General features: G+C 41.5%; 1 protein-coding gene across 1 annotated transcript; it reads right to left on the bottom strand.

Annotated features, from left to right (window-relative positions):
• Positions 1–3,010: 3,010 nt before the first annotated feature.
• SERPINB1 (serpin family B member 1) lies at positions 3,011–11,954 on the bottom strand. Its single transcript, XM_058733189.1, has 7 exons — positions 11,853–11,954; positions 10,482–10,657; positions 8,564–8,701; positions 7,443–7,560; positions 6,262–6,404; positions 6,008–6,175; positions 3,011–4,271 (listed from the first exon to the last, which is right to left on the bottom strand). The coding sequence occupies exons 2-7, from the start codon at positions 10,647–10,649 to the stop codon at positions 3,867–3,869; spliced, it is 1,140 nt and encodes a 379-aa protein (XP_058589172.1). The 5' UTR covers positions 10,650–10,657; positions 11,853–11,954; the 3' UTR covers positions 3,011–3,866.
• Between the last annotated feature and the right edge of the window lie 272 nt (positions 11,955–12,226).

Here is a 12,226-nt window from a genome sequence, read left to right as displayed (position 1 = left end):
ATTTGGATGAAGGAATGCTTTTATACTTTATCATCTGTGCATGTTTCTGAACCATCCACCTCTCCAAGGTTGAAATGTAACAGATCCTTCTTTAGTCCTCTCAAATTCTTCCTCCAGTGTATTTCTTATCCCCAAACTGATGTGTCATTTTCTGCAGCGATCTCAGCTCTTGGCGGTGACATTGGAGGGGAACAGGGAGCTGAATTTGCGCAACTCTTCAGGAAAAATGGCAACTCTTCAGGACCTACTGAAATGCTCTTTACCTCCTATTTCCAAGCAATTCTGGGTTATATTCTGCCTTTTCCAGGGCAAGTTTATGTGATATTGTAAAATTATTGAAGATTTCATTTTCAGTGGCTGAGATTGGCAGCTGAGAGTGGAAGTGTAACATTAATATTGAAGGGCAGAGTCTCTAAGACTCACTTACAATGCATTTGTCATTCCTCTGGATGGGACTCAGTGGTGACGCTCAGGGACTTTTCAGCTCATGATGAATCAGGGTGATCTCTGCACTGCAGAGCTTTGAGCCATGATAACTATTCCTCTTCTTTTCTGTAGAATAAAGACAGTAACATCCTCCTCATGAGGTTGGTGTTAGTACAAATGTCATGTATGAAGCACCAGGGTGTCCTGGCGTCATTTCTCATGAACTTTGAGTGAGTCTCTCCTTGATCTAAACTGGAAGAATAATTACGGTCAGAGAATTCTAGGTTACAATCTTATGATTTATTTCTGAGTGAGCAAGTATTTAGCATGGCAAGAACATGGCAGTATTCTTTTTAAAGAAACAGACCAATGCAGAAATAAAATAAGGAATTTGACTTTTGATGATGTTAAAACCCCTCTTGATTTTGTAATGCCCAACAAATTCCCCTTCTTTTTCTCTTTGGTATGGGCTGCCACTTTCTTTGGATAATCTCAGACAGGGTTTCTGATACATAAAAGCTCTGAAGAGGGGCGCCTGAGTGGCTCAGTAGGTTAAGCATCTGAATTCACCTCAGGTCATGATCTCATGGCTCTTGAGTTCCAGCCACACGTCGGGTTCTGTGTTGACAGCTTGGAGCCTGGACCCTGCTTTGGATTCTGTGTCTCCCTCTCTCTGTGTCCCTCCCCTGCTCACACACACACTCTCTCTCTCTCTCTCTCAAAAATAAACAACAAAAATTTAAAAAAAAAAAAAACTCTGAAGATATTTGGGAGCCAGTTTTCCAAAGCTGTACCTTCACAGAGTCTGGCTGCCCTAATCATATATAATTTTTTTTAGTTCTAGCCTGGGAGATAAGGAGGAAAGCCTTCAGACTTGGAAACCCTGCCTTTGGGGACATTCTCTCAGACCAATACTCAGATGTTACCCTCCTAGGGCACTGGCCTATATTGACTATCCCGAGGCTTACCTTCTCTTTCTCTTAATGGTGTGTGTTACAGAACTAAAGTTCTTAATTTTCACTTGGCTCAATTTATCATTAAAAAAAAAATGTCCAAATGCCTAGAAATAAATTTAACAAAAAAGTGTGTGTGTCCTATAAAGAAATCACAAGTTCATGAAAATATATTTGTATATTACTTTCTAAAAGCTTTATTGTTGGCGTGCCTGGGTGGCTCAGCCAGTTGAGCGTCCGACTTCAGCTCAAGTCATGATCTCACAGTTTGTGGGTTTAAGCCCCACATCGGGCTCTGTGCTGTTAGCTCAGAGCCTGGAGCCTGCTTTGGATTCTTCTCCCTCTCTCTCTTCCCATCACCTGCTTGCACTCTCTCTCTCTCTCTCAAAAATAAATAAGACATTTTTAAAAATTAAAAGCTTTATTATTTTGCTTTCATAGTGAAGTCCCGCTGGTGTTAATTTTTGAATCAATTTGAATTGTTTTCCATTTTTTCCTACTATTCTGGAACAATTTTTTGAAAATTTTCTCCCTTCACTCCCAACTTTGAGGTGCTACATTTGTCATAAATGTAATGACCATATGACTTAGTATCCAAATTGATTAAATTTTGAGAATAAAAGAGGGAATTGATAGTGATTAGAATAAGTCATGATTCAATTAAGTATATCCTCTCTCCTGGTTTTCAAGAATGTGTTGGATATTCTTGGCCTCTTACATTGTCAGGTAAATATGAGAACCACTCACCATATTTCACCAAAAATATTTATAGCTATATCTACTTCTATGGTATTTGCACCGTATATATCTTTTCCATTCATTTTCTTTCAAACTCAATTTTTTTGAGAGCGAGAGCATGATGGGGGGGTGGGGAGAGAAAGAGAGAAAGAAAGAGAGAGAGAGAGAGAGAGAGAGAGAGAGAGAGAGAATATTAAGCAGGCTCCATGCCCAGCACAGGGCTTGATACCATGACTGTCACATCATGACCTGAGACAAAATCAAGAGTCAGATGCTTAAATGACTGAGCCACCCAGGTGCCCCAAACTCTATTTTTATGTTATAAACATATTTTCTGTAAACACCATATGGTATTTTTCCAGTCTAGCCTGACCACCTTTGTCTTGTAACTGGAACATTTTTAGCCAATTTTGCATTTTAAGTCATTACTTAAATACTTGGGAGTTTAATATACCATCTTGGTATCTGTCATGCGTGCTTTGCATTCCTTTCTCTCTTCTTTCTTTCCTCTTTTTTGGATTGATCATTTTTTGTTATTCCCTTTTTCTCTTTAGTTTATTTTGAAAGTTATAAACCCTTTTACTATTCTTCCAGTGGTCACTTTAGACTGTACAACATGCACCCTAAACTCATTAAAATAGACTGTAGCTGTAACTGTACGTTTATTCTCTTCCCAGACAATGCACAGACTTTAGAGTTTTTACCTTATTTCCTTCTGTAAGAAGAAATGAAGGAGGGAAAGCTTGCTGACAACAGATTTGCTAAGATGTTGTTTTTATTCTGTGTTCTCACTTCTTGCCATCACGGACATCAGTACTGTCAGGCCAAGAATTCTGTTTTATTCTTGGCTTGTCTAAGATCAGAGTGAACAAGCGAACTGAGATCAGTCTGGCTTGCAGAATCTTAGGAAAGTTTATTAACCAGCCCACTGGTTTCGCGGGAGCAAGAAAATGTATCATTTCAAGCCTTATCCCAAGGAGTACATGTATATTGATCAGACCCTCTCCAAACTCCACACCACAGCATTGCATAAAGGCACCCCATTGCCATAAAAACATGTATCACATGATGGAAACCAAGAACTTTTATCAGAAAACATGCAAGAAGATGGTTAACAAGTGAGATCTTTGTACCCCTTCTTTGCTTAACAGTCTCTGCCACTACATTATTCTTTTTTGTCATTTCTTGGAATCTTTTATGAGAAGACACCCACTCCTTGACTCCATGTGATCCCACACAAACACCATATTAGGGAGGAGAAAGGGCAACAAAAAAAGGGAAGGCAGGCTATCACCAGTGACTCTTTAATAGTTTGAAAGAATAAGAACAATTAAAAAATACTAATCTTATAGAACAAAGGATTAGAAATATTGGCCAAGGCAAGTTTGTCTTTACAACCCAGACTCTTAATTGAGGTGCCCTCCTATATTTCAATTGAATATCTGTTTTTTAGCCTCCCTTCTACAATCAATGTCTATTTCGGCTTCCAAAATTCTGTCTGTAAACTAAATTATAGTATTATCATATTTCCTTTGGCCATCAGCAGGGCATAGCAAGTTCATAGACTACTATGTTGTCAAGAATCTACACATTTCATGGGTGTATGTAAACAGCCAACAGAGCTGAACTTACAAAGGAAATTAAAGATCTTTTTTCAGATGGTAGTTTTATCGGTAAAGATATATGAAAATTGTCACCATTGAAAGTGCAGGTAATAAAGCTCTAAGCATGACCTTGTATTTCCAGTTTCTAAGGGGAAGACAATCTGCCCAAGAACAGGATGTTAGCAGAGGGATTATGCTTAATAAAGAAAATGAATGGATGGTCGGCAACAAATTCCTCCTCAGGCATCAGCATGGCAAAGGTGGCAACGCCTGCTGTGGCAGCCGCCGCCTCTGTGCCCTCCTCATTGACTTCCACAAAGGACTTATGGACAATTTTTGATATGAAAAGATCTCTAGCTCCTGACATGCCAGACAGATCAGCCTTGCTGCTACTAAAAAGATCTTTTACACCCAGGCGGGATAGGTGGGAGTTAAGGTCGTAGCTCTCTTCCAGCTTGAACCTGGGCAAGTAGACTTTGACTTCAATGCGATCCAGATTCTCAGCTTTGGTCCACCCACGCAGTTTTTCCGAAGTCAATTGTTTCTCAATCTGGAATGAGAACAGTAAAAAGAAGAGGTGAAAATAGTTTTAGATAAGTAAACTAATAAAGCATTATTAGAATGAATGGACCCATTTTATCAGTTGCTCATCAGTCTCCTCCATGTCTTGTGCTGAAACAGATTCCATTTGAAAGATTTCATTTCTTTCAGTGGTTAGTGATAATATAACAGAGCTGTGTTCCAGGCCATCAAGCGCCCAAGTACAGGAACTATGGACATAGGGTCCATCAAGTATCCATCTATCTACCTACCCATACACTCACCTTCCCACCCATCCATCCACCCAGGAATTACTAAGCTCCTACCACACCAGCTTACTGTTATAGGCCATGATGGCTGTGTTACCCTAATCAGTCAAGTGGTATAAGGGAAGATTTTAAAGCTTTCTTCTACTTATTCTGAATCCCATTGATCACAGAGGTTATCTGTGAACCTCACAGAGTTGAAGTAATCTCTAATAGATTTCGTTCCTAATTAAAAATAGAAAAAGACCTAGTTCCTCATTTAAAAAGGAGTAACAATAGTACCTACCTACAGCACTGTGTGAGTATTAAATTAGTTAATATACATAAAGTGCTTGCCACATAGTATAAAAGACAGCTATTTTCATTACTGTTATAATAACTACTATTGGGCTAGAACAGAACCATTACCCACTTGTTCTAATGATGCTGATTATTTCTTTCATGAGGCTAGAGACTCTTTTTTATATAATCAGAGAAAGAGACGAATATGGAGATACAACTGAAAAAAAGAACACATTGATTCTAATACATACTCTATACTTGGAAATGGCTAATATTACATCTCTTCCTGAAAGCAAGTTTGATCAGGGATAAGGTAGAGAAAAACCACACAGCAGCCTAGAGACGCTGAAGAAAACCATACTCTTAACAGTTTTGCCTATTCTGAGTCCTGACATAAGATGGCATAGCCTTTAAATGACACAGAATAGGAATCACATACAAAGTTCATATTAGAACACAGGCTTAGCGCTCAAGCCAACATGTCACATGAGTTTTTTTCTGCTGTGTAGCTATTGGAAATTTAATTCACAATCTATATGGATTGCAGCAAAAATGAGCAGTGTAATAGGGTTTTATAGCACATGATGAAACTATGTAGTATAATGTTTTGGGGTTTTCAAATTAAAAAAAAAATTTTAACATTTATTTATTTTTTGAGAGACAGAGACAGAGCATAAGCAGGGGAAGGGAAGAAAGAGAGAGGGAGTCACAGAATCCTAAGCTGACTCCAGGCTCTGAGCTGTCAGCACAGAGCCCATCGCAGGGCTCGAACTCAGGAACTGCGAGATCGTGACCTGAGCCAAAGTCAGATACTTACCCAACTAAGCCGCCCCAGGCACCCCTGGGATTTTTAATTTTCAAAAATTTGTTTCAAAAAACAACTTTCATTACATTGCCCTTTCCCCTAAAGTTATTTTAGGAGAGTTGCCATGAGTTGCCACTGGCCCATGTTACATTTAATATAAATCTTTAGATGTTCTCCACCACACCTGTTCACTGACAGTAGCTGAAAATTGAAACCTAGGGCTCGAGTAGTAACATCCATAAGCTACTTTACAAAGGAATGACAGAGCATTGGAAAGAAAAGTCACATCAGTAAACACATAACAAGCACCTACTGCCAGCGTGAGCACCCACGACCACACAAGGCAGAATCGATACATCAGGACACGTGAAGCATGAAGCTGGGAATGGTTACCTTCTTGAGACCTGTGGACTCATCCTCAATGTCATCTGGCAGCAGGATAATCATGCTGAGTTCCTTGCCTTGGTAAGGCAGTTCTAGCACGCGGCACTTAAGGTCCTCAATGTAGCCATATGGAAATCTCTTCTTTTGATACATCATTTTCACCATTTTTGTCTCTTTCTGGACAGTTGAAAAAAAAAATCACTCACTTTTTATCTGTATATCCTTAGAGCAAAGAGGAATTTGAGCCAGTTACATCACTTTACCTTATTCAAGCGGAAGGGCTTATTGTCAGTGGCTTCCTTAATGAACTCCTCCTCCCAGTTCCCTTTGAAATAGATGGCATTCACTAGCACAAGCTTAGTCATGCTGTCAACCACACCTGGAGCCAATAGTTCCAGGATTTTCCCTAAAATGATAAAGTTAACTTTTAAAAAAGATCCACATATCCGAATTCCAAATTGGAACTGACATTTGATTCTCCCTGAAATGCAATTCAAAAGCATATTCTGTACTTAATTTTCCTTTAACATGGTATTAAGTTAGGAAAACCCTACTAACATGTTTGCACTTTAAATATGCCAAATAAAAGGGTAAAGGGCCAAAACAAGAAAATTCTCATTTTCTGGAGTTTGTGGTAAACAATGAGGCTGATTTTGTGAATGGCCATTCTTTTTCAGGAAAAAAAAATCCTTGATGAAAATATTTTGAGTCACTAGTAAATCACTTTTTCAAATCCTCTAAGCAGAAGCCTACTCTCCCTCTCTCTCTCTCTCTCTCTCTCTCTCACACACACACACACACACACACACACACACACACACAAAACAAAACACAAGATTTTAATAAATATCCAAAAGGTAGGACAGCTACTCCACTGAAACACAGGATCCACCTTGACCACAGCATGGCCATGAACAGTTCTTCGTATGGAAGACAAGTGTTTGGTGCCCTGACTGCTTCCATGACTAGACTAGAGAGAGTTGTACCAGACAGTCCCGGCTACCATCCTTGATTCTAAGTTCACAAAAACTAACAAGAAGTTCACAAAAATTATTTATGACCATAGCAGCTTGTGAATATTCATTCACAAGTATTAGGATATTTCTTTCCATATATATATTAAATAACTGGGGCCAGGCTGGATTTTCCTCAAATTTTTTTATTCCTTTTATTCTACAATGTGAGTTTTAATTTTAAAATGTAGCTTTGGGAACATATGGGGGGAAATGTATTTAGCTATTTCAGTTAAATCATGTTGAAGTTTCCTCTTGGAAGAATTTCTACACCCAAACGCTGTCCAACTGGGCAGTGCAGAGCTCATTCCCAGGATGAACTCCTAGATTCCCAGAGTCAGGATGAGGGAACAGGAAAAAAGAAGGGGGAATCAGATGCAGGTGGGGAAGCTGGCAGGAGGAGAATGATTAGGTTCTGCCCGGTCTCTCACCTTCTGTCTGCCCTTTGACCCACTCATTAATCACCTTCCTTGCTTCTTCAGAGGCTTGCTGAAAATCTACACTGGCCAATTCAGCACCATACATTTTCTGAGTCGAAGCTAAGAATTCCTGTTTAAAAAAACAAAAACAGGAAATGTTTGTTTCCTAAAATTTCATTGTAACAAAAAAAGGTATAAATTTCATTGTAACAAAAAAATTCTAACTTTATATTTTTTCATTATGGTAAAAAAACACATAACATTAAGTTTACCATCTTAACTATTTTTAAGTACCATAGTTTTTAAGTACTGTAGTACTGCTGTTCAGTAGTTTCGGTATTGTATAAAATTTACCAATTCTTTTCCAACCTTGGCTAACATTTTCATAAATAAGAACATACTGATTGTACTTGGAAATGAATTGTGGAATTCATGGTTTAGTAAAACAGCCAGGATCAATCTTTTCACTGTGAAGACTATAAAATGAAACCACATGGATTAATAAGAATTCTGACTGTCATATATTTTCATTCTGTACCATTTTTCTGGATTTTTATAACAATTAAAACTGATTTCTATGAACTTGGTTATGCTAGAAAAAAATCTGCATTGTCTAGTGAGTGTTTTATTGTTTTTTTGTGGTTTTTTTTTTTTATTTTAGAGATGGGGGGCACCTAGGTGGCTCAGTTAGTTAAGCATCCAACTTCAACTTAGGTCCTGATCTCACGGCTTGTGAGTTCCACTCCCACAATGGGCTCTGTGCTGACAGCTCAGTGCCTGGAGCCTGCTTTGGACTCTGTGTCTCCCTTTCTCTGCCCCTCCCCTGCTCGAGCTGTCTCTCTCTCTCTCTCTCTCTCTCTCTCTCTCTAAAAAAAATTTTTTTTTTAATTTTAGAGAGAGAGAGAGCATGCATGAGCAAGGGAGAGTGGGGGAGAAGGGCAGAGATAGATAGGTGGGGGCAGGGGGAAATCTTAAGCAGGTTCCAAGCTCAACACAGAGCTGGACATGGGGCTTGATCCCACAACCCTGGGATCATGACCTGAGCTGAAATCAAGAGTTGGACACTCAACCAACTGAGCCACCCAGGTGCCCCTGTCTAGTAAGCTTCTGAACATGAAGTGCAAAGTACTCACAGGGAGGAAATTATAGTTCTTGTCTCCATACAACCTATTAGCAAGTTTCAGAATATAGGAGGCTCCGCGTTTGTTGATATCGGCATTCAGACTCTGAAATCTTGAATGAATCTCCTCAACTGTATCAAAATGAAGAGCCTAAAATAAAGAAAACATTCTTTCTATAACCATTTGGTTTGAAATTATAAAGTGATTCCTTGGCATTTGCTTCCATCATATTAAATTAATGGGTTTTTATTACTGATTATTCATGATCCCCAGCCCGATATTTTATTAATTTCTCATTGGAGAACAAATAATAGAGAATGCAAAATGTACAGCTTTGTAAGACACAATAATTACAACACTAGAAACTGCTTTTACATCACTTTTTGTTAAAATTATAGCTCTGCAATATGAGGGGTTAATAACCTAAATATTTATACAAGTCTGCTTTTTTATCCAAAGAAAATTCTAAATGGTATGTTTATGTCTTATTCTGAATCTAATATAATTTCACTGAAATTTCTCAGAAATAAACAGTAAAAATAAGAATCATTACCTATGCAGGAACACAAAGATATTACAGATAGAGGGATTTTTTTTTCTTATACCATTAGCATCAGTAACTCACTTATTTAAAAATAACTTCTTTAAACTTAACATTTGGCAAAAGTTTAATCCCCCATGTATCAGTTACAGATCAAAAGTCCCTTTATGGTTTTATGAGGCCTGGGCTGGCTCCTTGCTCTTAAGACACAAAGAACAAACCTATACGGTGTACAAAGTGCATTCACTCACCAAGATATGGAATTTTTGCATAGTTGCTATGCTCGATCTGCTTCAATTGAAATGGGGGGGGTGGCGCTTAAAACTATTATTTACTGAAGTCATAAAATCCCTGGAAAGCCTCAAAATGAAGCTGATATTACCCTGTGAGAGCAACTAACAATTAGTACCAGGGGGTAAAAAAAAAAAAGTGGATTTTTGAAAATTTTTAAATGCTGTCATATCTGCACTGATAAAGACGACTGGTTCTCCATAAAGTACAGCAATAGAAGCTTTGTAGCTGGAACAGGTCCGTCAGCTTGAATCCAGGGCTGGACTGTCCCTAGCTGCAGGTGCTGTGCACTTTGTGACTGGTATGTTAGAAAGACCACTTTCAGCACTCCTTTTCCCTAGGTTCCGAACAAAGCCAGAGTTCCCCTCTCAGAATTAAAGACTATCTAGTACAGAAGTGCCCTCCCCACCCACTAAGGACAGGAGGAGGGCGAGTCACTGCAGCTGCTTCTCCTGCTGTGCTAGTGACCTGCCCTTAACAGCTGCTACGCTTCACTTCTCTCTCCCTGCAGGGCCCTCCCGCTCACACAGCCACGTCACAGCCCAGTGAGCCACACTTGGTGCCAGGCACGGAGCTAGGCAGAGGGAATACAGAATCACACAGTTGCCTTGTCCCCTCAAAAGTTGACCACTGCCAACTTCACTATGTGTGTTTCCCATGTGTCATTATGCTGGAAAGTAATGTTACATAATAGACATTACTTATGAGGAGCAGGGCATCACATGCGAGGCAGAAACTGGTAAATCCTAGTTCAGGAAGAGATGCGATGGCTTACAGGAAAGCCCACTGGACTACAAGGGGCACACTGCAGGGGCTTTGTCGGCTTTCTTCGCTGCTGTTCCCTCAGCCAAACAAAAACCGGTAGCTGGCATATAGCAGGTGCTCTGTAAGGACCCGATTGTGAATGAAAGCCTGCATACAAATGGATTGTTCTTGGGGATTCTTCTGATATTCTGACCTCACAATGTATAGTTGTGGAACACAGAAGTACAGTTTTAAAAACACACTGTAAGAACTCAAAGGCACTTTTCAGTAGAGACTAGCCATCAGCAGGGAGATGGAAGGAAAAGCAGGTTGTCTTTGGGTGTTTCTGCTGACCTTGGACACCTGTACTGCAGTAGCACCTTGAGTCCCCAGAAAGATCATGGCCAATGCTGATGAAATGCTTAAGGGAGAGAAGAATATATTCCCAGTAGGACTGTCCTCATTCATAGCGTGAAACATGTCCACCGCGAACTGGGTGTTTGCTGTGCTCAGCTGCTCCATGGTGAAGACTGCAACACAAAACAGAGGCCCCAAGTTGCCCACTGCCCACACCAGCAAATTAGGCAACCACATTTCCCCATGTCCTCCTCAGCTTGTGCCAACCGCCATGAAACTTGCATTTTCTCTATCTCTCTCTCTATTTTCAGGAGAGCATGTGCACAAATGCAGGACTAGGGATGACTGGCCAGGGACTCAGCAGGGACACAGGATCGGGACCCAGGCTACCCTAAAAGGCTCTGAGCTTGCAGACTGGTGAGCCTGAGGAGGGGCCCACTCTGGGCCTTTCCTAAGTTTAGGAGCATACACATTTCCATGCTCCTTTGGTTCAAGCCTCTCATTCCTTTGGGCAATGAATCCACCGCCCATATTTACCTGAAATAAGAATGTTTCTAATTAGAAAATCATAACTACCTACCTATGCACTATAGCAAATTCCACTAAAGGAGATATAATTGTCCTCATTATTGAGATTCAGTCTAACGTTTCCAGAGGTTAAGAATCCCAAGTCTCATAGCTAGTGTAGGATGTGGGAGTTGAAAACCCCAACGCAGGTCCAAGTTAGGCAAGGCAGCCCGACAGGGACAAGGTGACAGGCTACTCCTGCGAGGCAGCGCACAAGTAGGTGCACCTGACCTCTGGGACCAGCCACCCACTTAACCATCGTGACTTCTATCAGAGCCTCAATGTCCCCGCATATAGGCAGGGAAGACTACTAGCTGTGCCGGCTGCTTAGCGTGTAAGTCATTAACTACATTTTTGTTGTTGATAAAGAATCTCTAGGATCGCACTGGTCTCCTTTCCCCTCTTCCATCCGCAGAAAGGAGAAGCCAGAAACGAGCACCAGCCCGGGCCGCCTGGAAACTGTCACAAACAGATCAGGGAAAAAGAGAGAACAGGAAGGAAAACATTCTGATCTCAGGCTACGGTTCTGCCGACAAGCCCGACCTCAGTCTCCAGCTGGCCCGCCTGGCCTGGAAGCCCGGCCGCGGTGGAGGGTGATCGGGGACGCCCGGGGGCGGAGCGCACGGCTGGGGGCGGTGGCGACCGGGGCGCAGGAATGCCGCGCCAGCAGCGGTCGGCGCGGACGGGCGGAGCCTGCGGAGATCACCAGCCATCCAGAGCTCCGGGCCCTTCGGAGCCCCGGGCTGGCCTGTCCCGCCCGGCCCACCTCCCCATTGCGCGTGCCCCTGGCCCTGGTCTTACCGGCTCCGCGCTGGACGGGCTCCGGGAAGTGGGGCGCGAGGTGTAGGAAGAAGCGCCGCGGCCAAGGCCTTTATAGTTGCGGAAGGGGAGTGCCGCCGGGGTGGGCAGGGCGTTGGCTCTTACTCCAGATGACGTCCTAGGAGTCTGTGTGCTTCCACAGAGGCTGAGGTGAGTGTGGTCTCCGCGCCAGGAGCAGTGTCCTCCCCAGGGAATCAGCATCTCTCTGAGTTCTAGGCAATCTCAGATCCCTGGCAAGGATCTGATGGGCCATTTCTTACTAAAATATGAATGACTGAGATGATTATAATGTGTCACCTCTTAGAGGGCAAATTTTTGAGTCCCATCTATGTATGATATACTCCAAACTCTGAGGT

Source organism: Neofelis nebulosa, chromosome 6 (assembly GCF_028018385.1).
Source record: "Neofelis nebulosa isolate mNeoNeb1 chromosome 6, mNeoNeb1.pri, whole genome shotgun sequence".
Classification (NCBI taxonomy): Eukaryota; Metazoa; Chordata; class Mammalia; order Carnivora; family Felidae; genus Neofelis; species Neofelis nebulosa.
The sequence above is the reverse complement of the archived record's forward strand: the minus strand, read 5'-3'. Positions and strand labels throughout refer to the sequence as shown.